Raw genomic sequence first — 20,470 nt, forward strand, 5'->3', positions numbered from 1 at the left:
GTTGAAAAATGTTCTACGATTTTTAGACTTTAAACTGTTTACATGGATTTTGAAAATGTTTAATTAGAGAGAATAGAAATTGACTTAACAGGACACTCACTTCTTGGGTTCTAGGGACTGTTTAGGAAACCACTGGATCGTGGGGTACCCAGAACCCCATATTTAGCGCATAGGTTCTTGTTTGCATCACAGTCCACCTACACCAGAAACCGCCGTGAGATGAAGTCAAATAACGTCAATTTATCACCATTAGGCATAAAAGTAGCAATATATCACTAAATAAGGCTTTTAGATCAATTTGAGACCCAGAATATAAATCATTAAACGCTCAATCAGAAAGTCGGCAATCATACGTTCAGAAACACTGCAATGTTAGAAACAAAAAAGCATAGAAGATTCAAGGAGCTCACCTTCCCAATCGAAACAGATTTTGCTTTCTTGAAACTTGTGCCAAGCTTCTCATGCTCCGGAGCAAGCTTTTTACAGTGTCCACACCTGCCATGGGAGACAAAATAGTTAACATTTTACAACTGAGATCCCTAAAAAGTTTTCACAAAACAGCATCACAACAATAAAATTTGGTCAGGAATTTCAAACATAGCAGAGCCCATTGAAGAACTTCTAAAGGAAATAATGCATATAACCCAGCAAGGACTGAAGCAAGCAAAATCAAAGGATGCCCAAACATCAAATTCCCTTTGACTACCAAAGTACCGCACTTCATCATTCAGTTTAATAAATTCAAGACATGAATACGTGACGAATGGTTGATCTAAGCAATTTGTGACCTGATTACCTTTCTTATACCAAAAACACAACCAACTTCATAACGAGCACAAGAAAATATTAACAGGTACGGATATATCGTTGATAAAATTAAGTTGATGTATGATTTGATCAGTTGCCTGCAGACGTATTGACAAGCAAGTAATAGGCAAGCTTAATTCCAAAACGGACCAATCAAACACAAAAGAGTGGTTGCGTTATATAGCAAAATCATGGTATCAACTATTTGAATTTTAAGATTAGTGTAAAACAAAGTCATGATTCATAAGAATTCCTCTACGTACGCCAATAGGTTTGAATGGAAAAATATAGTTACAAGCACAACTGTGTACTAATCTGTGTACCAATGTGATTTGATTGGTCAAAAATTAGATTTTATTGAAAACAGTGTTAATTTAAATTTTAAGTATGAATAAATCAATATTAATACACAAATTAGTGCACAACTGTGCTTGTATGTAGTCCAACTCGATTTGAATATACAAACAGCAATTCATCTATAGCAATATGGAGCTCCAAACCCACGTGTCTCCAATCACAGACCGTACATTATCAAGGTACAAGCTCATTAGATGCTGAGCTGATCGTACCACGCCAATGGCTGAAACGGACTTAAAAATAATAATAATAATAATAATAATAATAATATAATGCGTCACCAGCGCTATATGACTCTTGCTTGGTTCCCGAGAAAACTAAAACGAAAAAACAAAAAAAAAAATTAGAAACCGCAACTCCTAATCTAATATTTAATTTCTCAGTCGAGTGCAATTCATGATCAGAGAAAGCTTTATCGCTGTTTTGCTACGCTGCTTTCTAAGCAAGTACCTAAACAAAGAATCAGACAAGAAAAGCAAGAAGTGATTCATTAATTGTACCAGGGAGCGTGGAACTGGATGAGAGCGTCGCCATCTTGTCCAACCTCGTTGTGGAAACTTCGTCGTTGAGCACGACGACACGGTAAGCGAAAAGCGACGAGGCAAAGAAAATCGAAGCCAGGGTCAGAAAAGCAAACGAACTCCTTGAGCTCAACATTTTCGGTACTTACCGACTTTGATAATATCTGATTTTTAGAGCTAGCTTGTGACGAAAACGGAAACTGTTTAAGAGGAAGGCGAAGATGTGTATATATAGCTCTTTCTGTCGGTTTGTCGCAGCCGTGACTCCGGCGTCCTCGGGGGTTGTAAGCGGTGCCATGCCACCATCAAGACCATGTGAAATACATGGGATGTCATGAGCCAAAAGCCAAAAGCCAAAGTATTGCTTGATAATCGTGCTCGGAGATGGCAGCAAGCAGCCGACGCTGCCTCGATTCGAAGGTAGAACGGGGGACTGCGCTGTTACTGCATGTACGATTTGACAATGGTCTTGCTATTTGTATTTTGTCAAGTCTTAAGATTCAATAATTCTAGACGCCGCTTTTTGTTTTTTTTTTTTTTTTTTTTTGTATGGAAAACACTAGCTTGCCGCCCATGTTGTACCGCTTGACGGCTGTTCAAAATTTTTATTTTTTTAATGATTAAATAAATAAATTTTAGTGTATTAATATATTTTTTTAATTTTTTAAAAATATTTAAATATCATTAAAAATATAAAAAGGAAAAATAAAATTTTTAAAATAAAATTTCGGCTTGGGCGGCAAAGCAAGGCTCTTTTTTTTTTTTATTCTTCATTTATTAATTAATGGACATTATAATTTTAACCTGAAACAAACATTATAAGCTAATGATAATATTAAGAACTTCTTAGATACTGTTTGGCCATTTGAATTTTTTATCTCAAATATAAAATTTTCATTTTATCATTATAACTTTTCTAAATCTCTATACAAAATATAATAAACAATTCAATTTTTTCTTAATCTTTTCAAATTTCAAAATAATAATAATATTAAAATATAATATTTTAATATTTAATTTTAAAACTAAAAATTATCATCTAAAAATTTCCAGTGATCAAACAGAACCAACTTAATACATAATTGTGACTGATATGGTTTAATCTATGCTGCAAATTTTTAAAAACTACCGTTTAAGAGACAGCACAACTTTATTTAAAATAGAGTTAACAAACTCTATATTCTCTCTAAAACAGAATAGATGACATATTTTATAAATAAAAGTCCAAAAAATATACTCTTTGAATTTTTACAAAAATCCAAAAGATAATGTATTTTTTTTTGTCCTAGAACAGAAGGCAAATCAGAAATTAGACTTCTACGATTTGGTTATGGCAAGGGTGTTGTTCGTCGGAGAGAGAGGCAAACAAGTAAATTAAGCTTTATAACATTTATTAAATATTAAATATTAATTCAAAATTTAATTTTAAAATTTATAAAAATCGAATAATTCATTATATATATATTATCTTCCAATTTAAACAACAAAATTCGATTATACAACTCTCGTTTCAAAGTTTTATTTTCAAAAATATAAAATTTAAAATTTAAAATAATTTATAACATATGTTATTTAATACTTTTAAGCTTAATTTAAAATTCTTTTAATTTAAAACATGATTAAGTAAAATTTATTTAAAAAAAAGTTGTGCAGCAGAGAATTAATTACGACATCATTTTTTGAATTATCAGCTGACAACAATTATCATTTTATATTTGGAACTCTTTTATAATTATTTTTTATTTATTTTAAATTAATTAAAATATTATACAATTTTATTAAAAGATATTTTTTAATTTTACATAAATAAGATTTATTTAAATAAAATTTTAACATAGATATGCACTAGTTTATGAGTCATGATACCGTTATAATTTATTTACTACTATTTTACTACTCAATTAGTGGCGGAATTAGGAATTTTTTTGAGAGGGCCAGATTTTCTAATATGCAATATATTAAAATTTAAAAATCATAAATATATATATATATATAATTAGATTTTGATAATTTATAATATACACAGAAAAATAAAATTTTAAAAATAAAACATCTTAATATATGTTTAAGGTTTTTGACGATAATGTTTTATTAAATAATATTCATCTATTATTATTTTTATAATAAAATATTTAAAATTTATTTATTTTGTATAAATTATCAACTGATTTTTTAGAATATTATATTTCATTCTAATATATATGTAAGCTAGTTTATTAAGTTATATAAACTCTAGATATTTTCATGTCACATTAAGTATATAATATTATAATAGAAACATTAAATAAGATTTTTCTTGCTCAATAAAGTGTAGAAGATAAAACCTCTTAACTATTTTCTATATAAATCACCATTTACTAATCTTAAATAATTTTTTTTGTATTTTTACTTTAAATTTCAAATTAAAAAGCCTAATATTATATAATAAAAAATTTTGAAATCCATATTAATAAGTTTATTATTTCAGCCTAAACTTAATTTTACTTTTATTTTGATAAGACCACACTTTTGAAAATAATAATATATAGAAATTATATAAAATTTTGATACTATAGGAAAAAAATTAAAAAGACGTTTCAAAATTTATTAAAATTATATAGAATAGATAAAGATTATAAATTTTTTTGGGAGACTATTTTCTATATTTATAAAATTATGAATAAAAAATAAGGTATATTTTGATTTTTTAAAAAATATTGCTCTTTGAATTAGATTAAAAATATCAAAATATAACGTTCTTGCATAATTTAAAATAAAACAAATTGAATCAACCATCATAATCATATAATTTAATTAAAAATAAATGTGATTTTATAAAAATATCCATTATTTTGCTCATTGAGTTTAAAAACACTATAAAAAAAAAAGATTCGCCTTTTCGTAACACTTTAAGTGTGAATTATATATTGCAAATTATAAGGAGTATATCAAATTTATAATATTTTATAATATTATGTTAAAATAAGGAATATTTTTCTAAATTTGAATAAGGAATATTTTTATAAAATTAAATTTATTTTTAATTAAATTACATAATTAAGTTGATTGATTCAATTTATTTTCGTCTAAATTATATAAAAATCATGTTTTAAAGTTTTTAATACAAATTCGAAGACGAAAATGAAAAAGGTAAAACAGTAGTAAATAGGTTCAACGCCAGGAAATAAAAAGAGGGTTTAACGTTACGTTTATTATTTTTTCGCATTGTTTATACCTTCCCCACTTTCCTTCTACTTCGAGGTTCTAGAGCTCAGAATCAGAATTAGGGTTCTGCCCTGAATCAGAATTGTGCTAATCTGTGAATTACGTCAAGAATCTTCCTTCTATTTCAATGGCTCACACCAGTGATAATGTAAGTTTTAAGTCTCTTACCATTACTTTCTCAACCCTAAAAATTTCATCACATTTTTTCTTTTTATGTTGCTGACAGAATATTAGAACTTAGTAAAAATCCGAATCATACTTTTTATTTTCACGTTGTATTGTTTTCTCTGTGGCTGTTTTGGTGTTGACAATACTTTTTATGTTGCTGACAGAATAATTGCTTGTGTAGGTTGTTGGGGTTGATAACACCTTCAGAAGAAAATTTGATCGGGACGAATATTTGGAACGAGCTAGGGAACGTGAAAAACAGGTTTTTCTAAATCAAAGTTTCCAATTCTCCTCTTTTTGGTTAAGGTTGTTCTTCTTTTCTGATTAACGCCCCTTGGTTGATTCTGCTTATCTTGTGTCGTATGTAGGAGGCGGATTCGCGGGTTAAATCTAAATGTGAGTAATGTAATCCGAAAATCTTTTTTCTTTTTGTATTTGTTTCTTATTTGGTGGATTTATGTACATCTATGTTAACGTTAGAGAAATGGGTTGGCTGGTTTTGTTACAGCGAGAGGCCCTCCAGTGCAGAGGAAGCCCTTGAAACATAGGGATTATGAAGTGGACCTTGACTCTCGCTTGGGAAAAACTCAGGTGTGTCGCTGTTTTTATATCTTGGACCCTGCTACAGCTACCTAGGATCTCACCGAGAAGGCTCTTTTCTTCTTCTTCTTCTTCTTCTTCTTCTTTTTTTCTTTTTCTATTTTTTTTTCAAACGTTTTTTTAAACCCCTTAAACAATTTTTAAAAAATAAAATAAAAATCACAAATTCATTAAAAAACATTTCCTTAACCCATTAAGTAAAAGAAAAAAAAAAAAAATCGGTGAGATCCTCGGTGGTGCAAGCATTATTATTATATCTTTTCTAGATATGTATTGTCTTTCTGCCAGTACGTCTTTGGTTGTAAGTTGTACTTTTTGGTAGACCATTTCTTATACGAGCAGCTCAATATGATATTTATTACATTTTTCCACTTATTTACTGGAGTACTATCGATTCGATAAGCAATTGTTAAAGGGAGTTGTCCACTAGGTTCCTGGTTATGTATGCCATATAATCCATGGAACATGATAAACTTGTGGCTTTTTCTAGAGAAAAGAAAAAGACACAATAAATGGCAAGAGTATTACAATGAAACTAGTTATCATATCTTACAGAATTGGTTTTTAGAATTCATTAATTAAACTTGTGGCTTTTTCCAGAGAAAAGAAAAGAAAAGAAAAAACACAATAGATGGCAAGAGTATTACAATGAAACTGGTTATCGTATCATACAGAATAGGTTTTTAGACTTTGTTAATTAATTCTTGAGTGTTTGATTGGTGGGAATTTCAAAGGTCGTGGTTAATCTGTATAATGCTGGTAGATGTGCCACTTTTGAGAACCCAGAATAATTTTTAATAAGGTAATTGTGCAACTTGATGCAATTTTACGTGATAATTGATCATAACTTGCTGGATTTCTTATTTTTTATACCTATTGAGGTGTTGACTATTTGGTCTGCTCCAGTTTTGTAACATGCCCGTGATCTGTCAAGCCAGATTTCTCAAGAATGATTAAGATTTGGGATTGACACTGCTGGTACTTGCTGATTGGGACAATATTATAATATGCTAGGTGTCTCCTATGCTGCTTTTTACGCTGTTTTTACGAGGATAATGATAGGACTTATCCCTCTTGGAAGGGGATTCAGTCGGTGGAGTGACATCACCCTACCGATATAGAGGTGTCAAAACTTTGAAGCAAGCATGCTTTTAACAGTTGGCTATCTTGAAATCAGGGCTTCCAATGTTACTTTGGAGTAGAATATCAAATGTCTTTATGGTTAAAGAAACACATATTAACATCCTATATGAGAACTCTTCAGATACTAGAGGGATAAACATGTGGGCCTTAATCATGTTGACATGCAAGATATAATGGGCTTGGATATATACATATATATATAATGGCCTTAACCAATTCTTTATGGACTTTGGATTTTTATAAGAGGAGTGCTAGGTTCACAGAGAGATCTCACAAAATTATAGTTCACAAAGTGATGTGGCTAGATGTGATATGTTAGATCTTTTTTATAGTAAAAGCACTTTACATTTTGACATACGACAACAATCCACACTAGTTGCGAACTCTATTGTTGTGAGATATTTTTGCGAACTAAATATTTCTCTTTCTATAAATCTGCCAAGGCCATTAACCCTTTTCTTGGAGATTTACCATAAAAATTTGGATCCTGAGCTTGGCACATTCTAGATTTTGAATTTGTTCTATACAAATTTTCATGGGTTTATACCATCATAACCCTAATTGTTTGGGGGCATGTTTTGCTTCTTGCTTGCATTTATTTTTATTTGTTTCCCGCCTGATAAGTTTCCTGGCACAATAGCATGCCTTTCTGTTTCCCTTTAGTTTCAAAAGGATGAAACATCTTTCAGCATTTTATGTTTGAGTATTTTATGCACGGATCTTTGATTGGCAAAATTATTGACCTTATTATATCATTTTTATTTTTGCAGGTTGTTACTCCAGTGGCACCCTTAAGTCAGCAGGTATGTAACTACGTTTTTGTTTTCTTATAAGTAAAATAATAGCCAGTATGCAACCATGTTCTCATGTGTCCCTTGTCACCATATGGCTATTGCTGATATCTACCTTTTGAATGTACAATTTTATTTTTGTATGGCCTCCTGGCCAAAATTATAATTTTTTTTTAGTTTTGGGTGCTATTTCGATACTTGTTCAATGTTTGTTAGGATGAGTGTGGTGTAACAGGCTGTGGTTTTCAAGACAAATCTCTAGCAAGGGCCTGTTTAATTTTATTTTTTAAGTGATTCAATCTTAAAATTTGGTTAGATTATCAAATTAGTATTTGGTTGAACTAAGGATAAGACTAAAAATTTTAAACTAACAAATTGAATTCGACACAATTAAACAGGACAATCTGATTATGATGTAATGGATTATTCAATAAATGAAAATCAAGTTGAAGAATCCAAACCAAGGGGCCTAAATCTTGTCACTACTCGCCAATCCTGGTTGAGCTAGGTGAGTGCCATGATAATTATAAAAACCAAGATCGATCAAGCTGATCTAGGCCCTGTATCCCTGAGACCTTTATTTTAAGCAGTAAGCTCACTCACTTGGCTGTGTTGACTGTAAACGTCTATATCTATGCATCAAAAACTCACCTCCATTAGGATACTAGATTTGCTTTGCCGAAGGGAATACTTGAACTCATGAAGGTACAATCTGTTGTCTGTATCACTAGATCCAAACTATCGAAATGATACTCATATGTATCCCATTTGTCATCCTGGGTTTTCCTGTGGTACTTTTCAACAAGTGCTTGGTTGAGGAAGATGATATTGCTCATGGGGATTTCCGAAATGTCTTAAACCTTGTGGTTAATGTACATCTCATATGACTTAATTTTAATTACATTACTAAGAATGGAACACACTAACTATATTAAGCTCTTTAAGAGACTGGGATTTCAGGTGTGAGGACTGTCCATGGGAAGATTTAACTTCATAGTGATGATGGATTTGATGGGTGGTTCCCTTTTGGAACTGAACTTCATTGGCATAGTTTCTTTTTTTTTGTTGGGGGGGGTGGGGGGGGTGCGCAGTAAGAATTTTTTTTTAAAAAAGGCATAGCCCAACCACATAGGTTGTTTTTCTTTTATATATTGGTCTGAAGTAAGAAGAATAGTGGTATTATGAAGTGAGCCGAGTTGAGTTTGTAACTGAAACTCGTCATTTTTCAAAATTTTTGTTTATGCTGTCCTTTTGTGATTAAATCTGTTCTTTTGCAGGCCGGATACTACTGTTCTGTTTGTGAGTGTGTGGTAAAGGATTCTGCAAATTACTTGGATCATATAAATGGAAAAAAACGTATGTGGTTATCTATAGTTGATTTTGTTTCATCAATTAGTTTTGGCAACTATATTTTCCAATTTCTTCCATTTTCCTAATGGTTCGTTTGCTTTTTTTTCATAGATCAAAGAGCATTGGGTATGTCTATGCGGGTCGAACGGGCATCTGTCGAACAGGTACATTTTAGAAAGTACTTTGAAGTTTAATGAATGCACCAATAATTAAACATTGGTGAGAAATGATGCAACCTTTGTAAGACTTGCTCTCGAGCATAATTTTTTTACATGCAATAATGTACAGAGTAAATCACGCGGAATACAAGATAGAGGAGATTGTGTACATGGGTTTTTTAATAAAGATTCCATATCAAAAAACAAAAAAGAAAAAAAAAGAAAATAGAGGAGATTGCCACAATTCTTTTAAAGATAAAACTATTTGTCTGACCTAGGCATGTCATTCATCACAAGTACATATTTGTCTAGCAACAATGTATATGATGAGCTGCAAATTCTATGGTCTCAGGTCAAAGAGCGGTTTGAACTTCTTAAGAAACGGAGTGCTCCTGGCAGCTTCACAGAGCAAGGTAAAGAATTTTATGGCATAAACAGAAAATGCATATATTTTCTATAGACGTTTATCTAATTGGTGATGGAAAATTGATGTCTGCCTCTGTCACAGATCTTGATGAGCGGATCTTAAAGCAGCAGCAAGAAGAGGAGGAACGGAAGCGCCAACGTCGAGAAAAGAAGAAAGAAAAGAAGGTGTGCTCTATCACCATAGGTTGCTTATTGCTTATATTTGTGAACCATAAGTTTAGAGGGAAAAAAGAACGTGTTGTTTTTGCCAGTTGCTAGATTAGCATTTGTTGTGCCAAAGCTATGCAATTAACAGCATATTATCTTTTGAATGTGTGAGCATATCATGTTTCCCATAATATTTCCTGATAATTTTTGGTCTGAATGTGGGTTCAGAAAGAGAAGGCGGCAGAGGAGGAAGTTGACATGGATCCTGATGTTGCCGCTATGATGGGATTTGGGGGTTTCAGTTCATCCAAGAAGTGATAATGTTTAATCGTGGGAGTGTTGCTTTGAAGGAACAGCTTACTTTAGGTACCTTGACATTATAGATACAGTAATTAATAATGATCTTGTGATGTTCTATATTTATAGTGAAAATCAAAGTTTGCCGAAGCTCAACATTTACGACAGATTTCCCAGGTGATATCATCCATGTTCATTCTTTGTACATTTAAATCCTTGCGATACTTTATAAGATTCAAGGCTACTTTGTACCTTTCTCCTGACTCTGTTGTGGCGAAAGAAAGTCTACATTAGTTGGAGGAAGGCAATTAATTGCTAGACATATAAACCTTTTGCTTTTTGTGTAACAAGCTAAATAAGAAATCCAACGATTCTAATCTCACAACCCGAGTCAGAAGATGATGAAAATATGGCTACAGAGGAAAATATGTTCTTGTTCTCCCTCTCTTGGAAGCTGCCAATGTAATCACGAATTTCTAGTTTTCTTTATATTGATTTTAAAATTTTAGAGTTTTTATTGTTTTTTGACACTTAATTGAAACAAATATAGACAAATCCGATGACAGAACTGATAAAAACTAGAAACCAAGGGCGCAAAAAAGATGGATAATGTAAAAAATGAGGAGTAAGTGCTCAACGCCAAGAATATACGGCTCGTCGTTTACGAGACCACACCTCCCGCTACCGACCTACCATAAGGTCCACGACACTTCAAATTTCTGTTTTTCTGACCGTAACCCGTTTCTCTCGCACAATCGCTATTACTGGCAGTATCACATTGCCGTAGCTGGAACCATGAGCAAAGCCTACCGCGAGGCAGAACGGCGAGTCCTCCGCCTTCTCCACGGCCACAGAACCCGAACCCAGCTTCCCCAAATTCACGCCCACTTCCTCCGCCATGGTCTTGACCAATCCAATCAAGTCCTCGCCCACTTCGTCTCCGTTTGCGGGTCCCTTGACAAAATGGCTTATGCAAATCGCATCTTTCTCCAAACGTACAACCCAAATATTTTCCTCTTCAATTCCATGATCAAAGGCTATTCACTTTGTGGACCCTTTGAACAGTCTCTCCATCTGTTTTCTCTTTTGAAAAGTCGCAGCATTCGGCCTGATGAATACACGTTTGCGCCATTGCTTAAGTCGTGTTCTGGTCTTTGTGGTTTCAAAATTGGGAAATGTGTTCATGCAGATATTATTAGAGTCGGGTTTGAGTGTTTTAGTTCTATTCGAATTGGGATTATAGAGTTTTACGTGACTTGTGAGAGAATGGATGATGCTACGAAGGTGTTCGACGTAATGTCTTACGGGGATGTAGTGGTTTGGAATTTGATGATTCGGGGTTTCTGCAAGATGGGTAACACTGATATGGGGCTACATTTGTTTAGGCTGATGACTGAACGGAGCATTGTTTCTTGGAATTCAATGATTTCTTTCTTAGCACAGAGTGGACGAGATAATGAGGCTTTGGAACTTTTTGGTGAGATGTGGCAGCAGGGTCTTGAACCAGATGAGGCGACTGTGGTCATTGTTTTGCCTGTTTGTGCACGTTTGGGGGCTGTTGACGTTGGTCAATGGATACACTCTTACTCAGGTTCTAGAGGGCTTCTGCAAGATGTTATTTCTGTGGGAAATTCGCTTGTAGATTTTTATTGTAAATGTGGAAATTTAGAAATTGCATGGAATATTTTTAATGAAATGCCGGTAAAAAATGTCGTTTCATGGAATGCGATGATCTCGGGTCTGGCATTTAATGGGAAGGGTGAGACTGGGGTCAACTTGTTTGAGGAAATGATCAAGGAAGGTATGAGCCCTAATGGTGCAACGTTTGTAGGTGCTTTAGCTTGTTGTGCCCATACAGGCTTGGTGGAAAGAGGACGAGAGTTGTTTGCTTCTATGACAGCAAATCACCAAATCCATCCGAAACTTGAGCATTATGGGTGTATGGTTGATCTTCTTGGGCGTAGTGGGTGTGTGGGGGAGGCTCATGGCTTGATTAGAAGCATGGCAATGAAGCCAAACGCTGCTTTATGGGGTGCATTGCTCAGTGCTTGCCGTACTCATGGTGATTCAGAGCTTGCAGAACTCTCAGTAAAAGAGCTGATCAATCTTGAACCATGGAATTCTGGTAATTATGTGCTCTTGTCAAATATATATGCGGAAGAAGGGAGGTGGGATGAGGTCGAGAAGGTCCGGGTTTTAATGAAGGAAAATTGCGTCAAGAAAGCACCAGGGCAGAGTGTGATTAAATAGTTATGAAATGTCACTTTGTCCTTATTCTTGGATGGTAAGGTAATTGTACATGGTCGATGCTTAGGGAATGACTTTCAGCAAAGGCAAAGGAGGCTGAATGATTTGGGTATCTCCCTAGATCCCGGTCATATATATGAAGAGGATTATGAGACCACATGAAAATGGGAGCAGGAGGCAGAAAGGAAGCTAACCTGCGGATGGGGTAAGAAAACTTACAACTAGGTTTCTTATGGAGAGAGTATACCCTGAGAAATACATTTAGTGAAACGCGGTTAGAGTTCGAGATATCCTGCTAAGTACATATCTAAGCATCATAGTGTCCTTTCGGGGGAAATCTCTCTCTTTTTCTCCATCACAAATATAAAGAAAGAAAAAACTTGGTTACATTCTTCTAAATGAAGTACATCAAGACAGCCATCGGACATCGTATGTTATCATTTTCTCCAATGATACTTCAAACTGTCATATGAGATGGAAAAACAGCAAACAATAATAAGCATGAAAGTGTGGAAGCTGATCGAGTTTGGCAATCGGTGTGCATTGCTTGTTACTCCTTCAATATACTGTCCCACATTGAAATTCCCTATACAAACAGAAACTTTTGTTATTAATCGAATACTTGTTCGTCTTAAGCATGCCATTATATTCACGTAACATACCTAGCATATTGAGATTGAATTTTGTAAAGACAAGTCCACAGATGATGGAGATCATTACCAGAAAAAAAAATAAAAAATAAAAAATAAAAAAAAAATAAAGAAAGGGAAACAAAACTAAAAAGATATATGAAAGAGAGCAGTAGAAATATGCTACCTCTTTGGCTGGTGTAGCTGCAGCCAGCGTCTAGTGCATATCTCACTGAAGGTATGGTCGCCTTATTGTGGAACATGAAGTTTGAAAAGAGTTTATCAATGCAATTGAGAACTTCTTGTGTTTCGGCTAGGCAAGGTCCATTACAGAATAAGTCAGCAGCCACAGGAGGTACATCAATGTTCCCACTCGGGTTCAATCTATATGCCTCATTACATCCAATATAGATCTGTGCCACATACAAACTACAAAAATAAAAGAAGTGACACTACAAAATAGAAACATGAACTTCACTAAATAACGATATTACAGGGTTTTTAAATGAAATGCTCTGCTATAACAAGCTTGCTAGCTACAAGCCTACAAGGAATTAGGTTACACTAGAAAGGTTAAAGATGAACATAAGGTTCTCACTCACAAGCTTATTATTGAAACACAATAGGGCATTTGCTACCTCTTGCCCAGGGTTGTCCTGTGCATATCCTGTTCACAATTACATCCAACATCAATGAGGATATGAAAAAGGTATGATGAATAAGAAGAAGTTGTGAATGTCACAGGACTATGACCTGAGGAGCAGCAAAATATGGCAATGCAAATTAGACTGAGGATGAAGCATTTCTGCTTTGGAAAGACTGAGAATGCCATTGTGAGAGCTGCGAGGAAGATGAAGTGGGTATAAAGGGAAATATTTGAGCTGGATCGGCAATACAGTGTGCTATTTATTGTAAGACATGATTTAAGTCTTTAATATAGAAATATAAATTGCTGTGATAAAAGGCTAAAAGATTTGGCCACCTTTACTTGGGAAATATTTGAAGAAAGAAAATGAAGAGAGGTTAGCTGGTGATTGTTGGAGATAAATGGACTGAAAGGAAGAGTTGAAGTAGGTGTTTTGGCCACCAACTTGTACTTAGTCTTTTCAAAAAATGGAGCGTTGGAACTGAGAACTGATATCTTTTTGTCATCTTTTCAGTGGATTGAGTTCACATATCCATCAGAGTTCAACAAAATCCCTCTGCCTAAAAGTTGACACAAGTTGAAAAGCTTGTGGGGATGTAAGCACTTACCTTTTCAAGAGAAGGAAAGGTAGAAAAAGGACATGTTCTCTTTGCAACCACCAGGAAATCTGCAGCTGTGGAGAAATGAATTAAAAAGACTAGAAAATAAGAGAATTTAATGGAGATGCGGGATATCGATCCCCGTGCGCTAAGCGAGCGCTCTACCATCTGAGCTACATCCCCTTGTGGATAGAAGCGAAGTTTTCTAGATATTAATAGTAATTAAATTTGATCGATTTTTCCCACAGATAAAAAAGAACAGCGTGGTATTATTACAATAAACTTTAATGGGTGGGTACTGAGATGTAGTCCGAATATCCAATGAATAAGGCAAAGGTTTTTATTTTTTTATATTCTTAAATATTTTTTAAAAAATAAAAAAACTCACAGCATTACTAAAAAATACTCACTTAATTACTAAGTTTAAAAAAAATAAAAATAAAAACCTTCGGGACACACATTCGGAACCAAAGCATTTCCCTTAATGAGTTAAGTATAAAATAATAATGAGTTTTACTGCATACTGTCATTTTTATATACTTTTTGTATATTTTATTAATTGATTGGTCAAATTAATTATTTTATATTAAAAAAAAATGACACAACCAATCATATTAGTAAAATGCATAAAAATAACTACACATAATTTTTGAATAATAATTCAGTCTGATTATTTTACAACCTGCGAAATTATATTATGTTTTCTTTTTAATTTTTTACTTTTGCCTTCTTGAATTGAATTTCAAATATTTTTCAAAGAACCGTAAAAAAATATATGATTGAGCTAAGCCAAGTATTGAGTGTTCAAGCTTTATTTATTTAATTTTCGTTTGAACACTACTTAAAATTAATGACTAACAATAGTTGTAGAGCATTAGCTTAACAAAGCCGAACTCAAATTTCATTTTTATTCCAATATGAATCGAACTTAATTTTTTTTTAATTATTGAAATAATATATATTTTTATAAATTTGCAATGATAATGATTAACTAGTCTCTTACTTATGTCGAGATTATGCCATTTAATGACAACTCTTGTATATATATTGATTATTGAAACATATATGATTTTTTCCTTTTTTATCTTTAAGACAATTATTAATGTCATACGGCAGAATTTTGATCACCTACAAACCCTTTTTTTTTTTTTTTTTAAATTAAGCTTTTATAAAAATTTATATTCTTCGTAAAGTTAGAAAAAATACTGTAAAATTATATTCACAAGGATTCAAACATGTATCACATTAAAAACATAATTTCATTGTAAAGTTAGAAATTATATTATAAAATTAAAAATAAATATACATGAAATTATTCAATCTTATGTGAGTTAAAATGAATTTACAAGAGTGTGAGATATACAGACTTAATTCATTATTAAGTTAACCAAATCCAAATCGAGTTTGTCTAAAAGTTTGAGTTGTTCATGAACCGCTTGGTTTAGCAGATAAAAAATAGGATGCAGGGTAAATTCGTGGAAGCATATTATATGTTTCTTCCCAACAATCCTGGAAAAGAACTTCAAAAGCTAACCACTCCATTAATTCAAGGCAATCAGGAAACAAGTATCCATGGATCCCTTTCCTCTTCCGTCTCCTCGAACCATTTATCTACTGGCCTTTCTGATGGGTAATTTATAGCCAGGAAATAGCTAGCATGATTGTAATTAATGCATAACCGAGGTTGAGTAGAATTTGGAACTCATTCCTGAATTAGATAACAGAAAAATGGGGTTTCTTCGTCTCTAAAATGCCCTGCTCCCCCACTATCAGAGCACAAATCATCAATTACTTTTCATGTTGGGAGCTATCTTTGTGGATTCACCATAAACAAAGAAACACAAAAGGAAACATGTGGAATATCTCCAACAGTAATTTTTTAACTGACAAGAAGTCCAGCTCCATTTTATAGGAAACAACATATAGAAATAAGATGACAAATCTTCACTTGTAAGGACTACTACTTAATGTACTGGGAAAGCCATTTGAAACCATCTCCGTAACCCATTTTCCTAACAATACTACACATGAAAACCTCAAGAGGGCGGACATTCGAGTCTGCCAGGCTAACCTTACCCTTACCTGTGGTGAAGTTGGTTAGGCCCAGGTGGAAACGCAATTCCTCCTCTGAGGCAGCATATGGTATATCAATCTTATTGCCAAGGATAAGGAATGGAACATTTGCCAAGGCCTCATCAGAGAGGAGAGCATCCAGCTCTTTTTTCGACTCGGCAAATCTCTCCTTGTCATAAGCATCCACTAAGTAGACAACTGCATCCACCTTCGGAACAAAGATGAAATGTATTTAGCAAAAGAGCATTCACTTAACAATGAAGATAGATACAAGAATCCTGCAGCATGGTGGAACAACCTACAATTAGAGCATAACCTGAAACATATTCCCCTTGTTAGGCAATGAAACAGAAACTTGCCAACTTGCCAATCTAGAATCTCAGGATATTTATTTGTGTTTTGATATGTAACAATGAATCTCAAGATATTTATTTATTTCACTATCTGCCTAGTAATTTAGCTTTCCCACCTGGCAGGATCAGTGCTTCCTTACATATCCCGAATGCAGAGCATTTTAATCCTCAACAATTAGAGTCCTGTCTCTGTTGTTAAAAACAACTAACAATAACCAAGGGCTAGGTAAGAAAGAATAGTAACATGCAAGAAGGACTGAGTGCATGCCTCTTGCATCAAATTATAAAAATTTCGAAAATTCATGAGTATTCTTTTTTCCCTATTATTTGACTTCATCAAATTTGGTAAAATGGCAAAGACAATGAATAATGCACCGTGAGATACTATTAGCACACATCTTAAAGACAGAAGGTGCTATAAGCGAAAACTGCAGTCAATACATGCCTCCCATGAATCAGATAAACATTGCATAGGTTTGTATATTTGACCTATCAAATATATTGCAAATTTGATAAAATTGCACTGAGAATGAATTGTGTATGGTGAGATACCACTAACACACATTTTCTAGACCAAAAGGTGCTATCAGTGAAACTACAGCACTCAATTTATGCCTCCCATGAATCAGCTAAACATGGAAAAGGTCTCCCTGGGATTACAAAAGCAGAAGTATCATACGATGTAATAGCACAAGCCCATAAACAACAGAAGAGACCACAAGTGTTCAATTGGGATAGCAAAATAGAAGATCATATGGGATGATTATTGTGTACCTATGAAAATATAGAGAGAGATGAAGAGAAAAAACAGTGAATATGGGTGGATACATACGGTGATACAAGAACAAAATCCTCGTCTGATGAGTTTTTTAAAAAATGGGTTAAAAATGCTACCACGGGAGTAACTTTCCATGGTAAACAAAAATCAAGGAGAGTCTAAATCTGGCCACTAGAAACAAATAGTCACAACTGTCAATAGTTCAAATCATGTTTCCTATTGTTCAACCTTGAATCATAAAATTGACTCTATCGGAAAAAAATTAGTGAAAATTTCAACTATTCTTGAGGGTAAAAACAAAATGTCAAGCATAATCACTAACATTACATTACATGTATCATTAACTGAGCATATCTAAAAAAAAGAATGTATCATTAACTGAACATACTTATCAAGGATAATTGATATACTGAGCAATTTACCTTGGCATAGTAATCTTTCCAAACTCTACGAGCTATCTGGTGTCCTCCCAAATCAAAAGCCTTGAATTTGATTTTCCCAATACTCAATTCCTCTGACGTCGGATACTGTGTTGGCTGGTGTTGAACTAATCTCTGCAATATTTCATTACCAATACCCAGAAAAAATAATATCAAGTGGAAGTAATTTCGCTCAGAATTACTATGATTGAAAAAGAAATGCACTCTCAGCCTAGGTTTCATGTCGTTTTGACCTCCAAAAGTAAAAGTCTCAAATAAACTACTACTAGTAACTGTCTTGAGAAAGTCATCGAGGCAACAAGCAAAACTCCCTCTCTCCATTTATAAGAAAATTTTCCAATTCGCCATCTATTCCAGGCAACAAATAGAACTTTCAATGAAAAAAAAAAAAAAAAGACTTACAACATTTACAAACCAAAAAAAAAAAAAAAGTACAGGGCTTAGCTCAAATCAGCCTCAAGGCAAGTGGAGCACCTAGTACTTATCACATACTTGCAGAAGCTCGCTTATAAACTAATATCCAAATCAATTTCTTTTCATATCCCACATTTCTCATCAACCAAACCACCATTGAATTATAAGAAAATAACACAAAGAAAAACTCAATTTCAAAGCACAATACTCAAAATTTCCAACACCCGCTAAAACCAAATAAACCCAAGTCAAATCCTTTTCTTTTTCGTCATCCTGAAATTTTCTCCAATTTCATTTCATTTACTACATTCAGTTTTTTAAGAAGTCCAATTTTTAATCAAAGACCCAAAATAAACTCTTAATAAAGAATCACAACACCATCAACTGAGATATAAAGAAACAAAACCAAGACTTCTCTAACGTTTCCTCGACAACCAGACAGAACAATTTGAACAAATTAAAAATGAAGTTTCAAAACAATTAGAGAAATACTTATAAGAATCTTCTTTCGTTTTCTTTTTCTTTTTTTTTTTTTTTTTTGGGGGGGGTGGGGGGTGGAGTTGAAGAAAAAGTACCTCATCTTTGAGCATATGAAGCAACGTCGTTTTGCCGGCATTATCAAGACCCAAGAACAAGATCTTGGCCTCCTTTTGCCACAGCCCCAGCGACGCTAGAACTCCGTAGAACCAATCGAACAAAAACATGGCTTTACGAAGATGATACTCCGAACCCACCCAATATTTACCTCGACTGCCACCGGATCGAAACCACAGAGAGAGAGAGAGAGAGAGAGAGAGAGGAGTGGCTCTGTGTGGGAATGAATATAATGCTATGTTTATTTGGGATTGTTGGGAGTTGTGGTGGTCACTGGTGACTGGCTGGGCCAGTTTGAGTTGGATGGTAGGTGGGGGAGCATGTGTTGCTGTGGGGGGACCGGGTTACCGGGTAGATGTTGCTGGGACCGTTCTAGTGGGTTGGGTACAGACCACGAGGTCCACGATGCTCTGGATTTTTTGTTTTTTATTATTATTTATATATATATTTTTTGTAAATGCTAAATTATAAATTTATATGGCACATCTTAATCATGCTCTTCGTTTAATTTATTAATTTTAATTTATGAATTTATTTAAAATGAGTTAACTCATTTATTTATGAATTCATTAAAAATCTGATATATTAAATAATGTGATTAGAGTAATAAATTTAAGACAAAGAAAAAAAATTACTTTTTACTTTCAAGGCATACTATTTTTCTTCTTAATTTTATAGTGTAAAAGTATAATTTTAACTTCTAATAACCCTTTTACTATCCTGTTAAGCCTATAAACAAGTTTAGTCACTTATCACAAAGGTGGTAATCCAATTGGTATGAACTGATATTTTATGAGTTTAAGGTTAGGAGTTTGAATCTAGACATAAGTTGAAATTACTTGTATTAGTAAAACTTGATTTTTGGATTAGATGATTGGTTTTAGATTAATTGGATACTTTATGGATGCTATAGTGAAGGACTCACTCTTGAGGGAGTAGTTGGCTCAAATCGAATATTCCGTATTAAGAATGGGCTCTTATGATTATGTCTAATGAAGATTGCTACACTGGTCGCCTCCACCTCTATTTTTTATTTATTTATTATTTTTTTTTATAAGTTTGGTCACTTGTCTCATGGTTATTAGATAACAATGAAACCAATTTTAGTTTCAAAGAGATTATCCCATGAAACCAAATTCATCAATATTTATATTTATTTTTTAAAAATAATAAAAAATGATTTAAAAATGATAAAAGTGTCACATTTAGTGAGATAAAATTTAGAAATGAATATAGTTTATAGTTTATACCATCATTACATGCTCTTAACGGTTGCAAATCCCAAAAAACATACCATCAAATGAGAACAAACTTGAAGCTCATGACACTAATGTAAAGTGAATTTGTCCTTTTTTATTTATAAAAAATGGTTAAAGAAATGAAAAATTGGTTTAAGAATTGAGGTATTTCTAGGAATTTTATCTTCCAATTCAAACAATAATATTAGTAATAAATTTTAAAAATCAGGTTAATAAAATACAAGGAGTAATTATATATATATATATAAATTTCGAGCATAACAAATAGAAAAAAATGCATCTAAGAAATAAATGAAAAAAACAACCAATCAACGATTGTACTTTTTAAAAGAAAAAATACTAAATATACTTAAAAATATATTTCTTCACTTATCAATTATTGATGGATTAAAAATTATAAAATTTTAAATTAAAAATAAAAACTAACAAACTAAATCTTATAAATAAAATTGTAATTAAAAGTGTAATA

General features: G+C 33.1%; 5 protein-coding genes and 1 non-coding gene across 6 annotated transcripts; 2 read left to right on the forward strand and 4 right to left on the reverse strand.

Moving 5' to 3' along the window:
• On the reverse strand, nucleotides 1–2,209 carry LOC122317465. Its single transcript, XM_043134574.1, has 3 exons — nucleotides 1,665–2,209; nucleotides 411–495; nucleotides 1–197 (listed from the first exon to the last, which is right to left on the reverse strand). The coding sequence occupies exons 1-3, from the start codon at nucleotides 1,819–1,821 to the stop codon at nucleotides 122–124; spliced, it is 318 nt and encodes a 105-aa protein (XP_042990508.1). The 5' UTR covers nucleotides 1,822–2,209; the 3' UTR covers nucleotides 1–121.
• A 2,660-nt stretch (nucleotides 2,210–4,869) lies between these two features.
• Nucleotides 4,870–10,222, forward strand: LOC122315950 (zinc finger matrin-type protein 2). The gene is made up of 10 exons (XM_043132321.1): nucleotides 4,870–5,037; nucleotides 5,239–5,319; nucleotides 5,426–5,453; nucleotides 5,566–5,648; nucleotides 7,571–7,603; nucleotides 8,869–8,947; nucleotides 9,053–9,105; nucleotides 9,452–9,512; nucleotides 9,608–9,690; nucleotides 9,901–10,222. Exons 1-10 carry the CDS (start codon nucleotides 5,017–5,019, stop codon nucleotides 9,988–9,990), a joined length of 612 nt encoding a protein of 203 aa, XP_042988255.1. The 5' UTR covers nucleotides 4,870–5,016; the 3' UTR covers nucleotides 9,991–10,222.
• Nucleotides 10,223–10,559: 337 nt separating this feature from the next.
• On the forward strand, nucleotides 10,560–12,851 carry LOC122315944 (pentatricopeptide repeat-containing protein At1g09190). The gene has a single exon (XM_043132312.1). It carries the CDS (start codon nucleotides 10,588–10,590, stop codon nucleotides 12,217–12,219), a length of 1,632 nt encoding a protein of 543 aa, XP_042988246.1. The 5' UTR covers nucleotides 10,560–10,587; the 3' UTR covers nucleotides 12,220–12,851.
• On the reverse strand, nucleotides 12,581–14,286 carry LOC122315952. The gene is made up of 5 exons (XM_043132323.1): nucleotides 14,100–14,286; nucleotides 13,599–13,685; nucleotides 13,448–13,512; nucleotides 13,033–13,258; nucleotides 12,581–12,802 (listed from the first exon to the last, which is right to left on the reverse strand). The coding sequence occupies exons 2-5, from the start codon at nucleotides 13,675–13,677 to the stop codon at nucleotides 12,654–12,656; spliced, it is 519 nt and encodes a 172-aa protein (XP_042988257.1). The 5' UTR covers nucleotides 13,678–13,685; nucleotides 14,100–14,286; the 3' UTR covers nucleotides 12,581–12,653.
• Nucleotides 14,287–15,950: 1,664 nt separating this feature from the next.
• Nucleotides 15,951–18,970, reverse strand: LOC122315951 (GTP-binding protein SAR1B). The gene is made up of 3 exons (XM_043132322.1): nucleotides 18,724–18,970; nucleotides 17,717–17,848; nucleotides 15,951–16,371 (listed from the first exon to the last, which is right to left on the reverse strand). Exons 1-3 carry the CDS (start codon nucleotides 18,850–18,852, stop codon nucleotides 16,051–16,053), a joined length of 582 nt encoding a protein of 193 aa, XP_042988256.1. The 5' UTR covers nucleotides 18,853–18,970; the 3' UTR covers nucleotides 15,951–16,050.
• LOC122317662 lies at nucleotides 17,051–17,173 on the reverse strand. Its single transcript, XR_006244583.1, has one exon. It is a non-coding gene; the product is annotated as a small nucleolar RNA snoR83 (small nucleolar RNA).
• Nucleotides 18,971–20,470: the final 1,500 nt, after the last annotated feature.

The sequence above is a fragment of the Carya illinoinensis genome, chromosome 7 (genome assembly GCF_018687715.1).
Source record: "Carya illinoinensis cultivar Pawnee chromosome 7, C.illinoinensisPawnee_v1, whole genome shotgun sequence".
Lineage (NCBI taxonomy): Eukaryota > Viridiplantae > Streptophyta > Magnoliopsida > Fagales > Juglandaceae > Carya > Carya illinoinensis.

Excerpts from the sequence above, each read along its gene's own strand:
- LOC122317465 (XM_043134574.1), bottom strand. The coding sequence starts at position 1,821 with ATGTTGAGCTCAAGGAGTTCGTTTGCTTTTCTGACCCTGGCTTCGATT. Across the intron at positions 496-1,664 it reads ATCCAGTTCCACGCTCCCTG|GTGTGGACACTGTAAAAAGC; the intron begins GTACAATTAATG and ends CTCCCATGGCAG. Across the intron at positions 198-410 it reads AATCTGTTTCGATTGGGAAG|GTGGACTGTGATGCAAACAA; the intron begins GTGAGCTCCTTG and ends TTTCTGGTGTAG.
- LOC122315950 (XM_043132321.1), top strand. The coding sequence starts at position 5,017 with ATGGCTCACACCAGTGATAAT. Across the intron at positions 5,320-5,425 it reads CTAGGGAACGTGAAAAACAG|GAGGCGGATTCGCGGGTTAA; the intron begins GTTTTTCTAAAT and ends TGTCGTATGTAG. Across the intron at positions 8,948-9,052 it reads TCATATAAATGGAAAAAAAC|ATCAAAGAGCATTGGGTATG; the intron begins GTATGTGGTTAT and ends TTTTTTTCATAG.
- LOC122315944 (XM_043132312.1), top strand. The coding sequence starts at position 10,588 with ATGAGGAGTAAGTGCTCAACGCCAAGAATATACGGCTCGTCGTTTACG.
- LOC122315952 (XM_043132323.1), bottom strand. The coding sequence starts at position 13,677 with ATGGCATTCTCAGTCTTTCCAAAGCAGAAATGCTTCATCCTCAGTCTA. Across the intron at positions 13,259-13,447 it reads TGTGTTTCAATAATAAGCTT|ATCTATATTGGATGTAATGA; the intron begins GTGAGTGAGAAC and ends TATGTGGCACAG. Across the intron at positions 12,803-13,032 it reads CAGCTACACCAGCCAAAGAG|GGAATTTCAATGTGGGACAG; the intron begins GTAGCATATTTC and ends CTGTTTGTATAG.
- LOC122315951 (XM_043132322.1), bottom strand. The coding sequence starts at position 18,852 with ATGTTTTTGTTCGATTGGTTCTACGGAGTTCTAGCGTCGCTGGGGCTG. Across the intron at positions 17,849-18,723 it reads TTCATATGCTCAAAGATGAG|AGATTAGTTCAACACCAGCC; the intron begins GTACTTTTTCTT and ends GAAATATTGCAG. Across the intron at positions 16,372-17,716 it reads GGAAAGATTACTATGCCAAG|GTGGATGCAGTTGTCTACTT; the intron begins GTAAATTGCTCA and ends TTTGTTCCGAAG.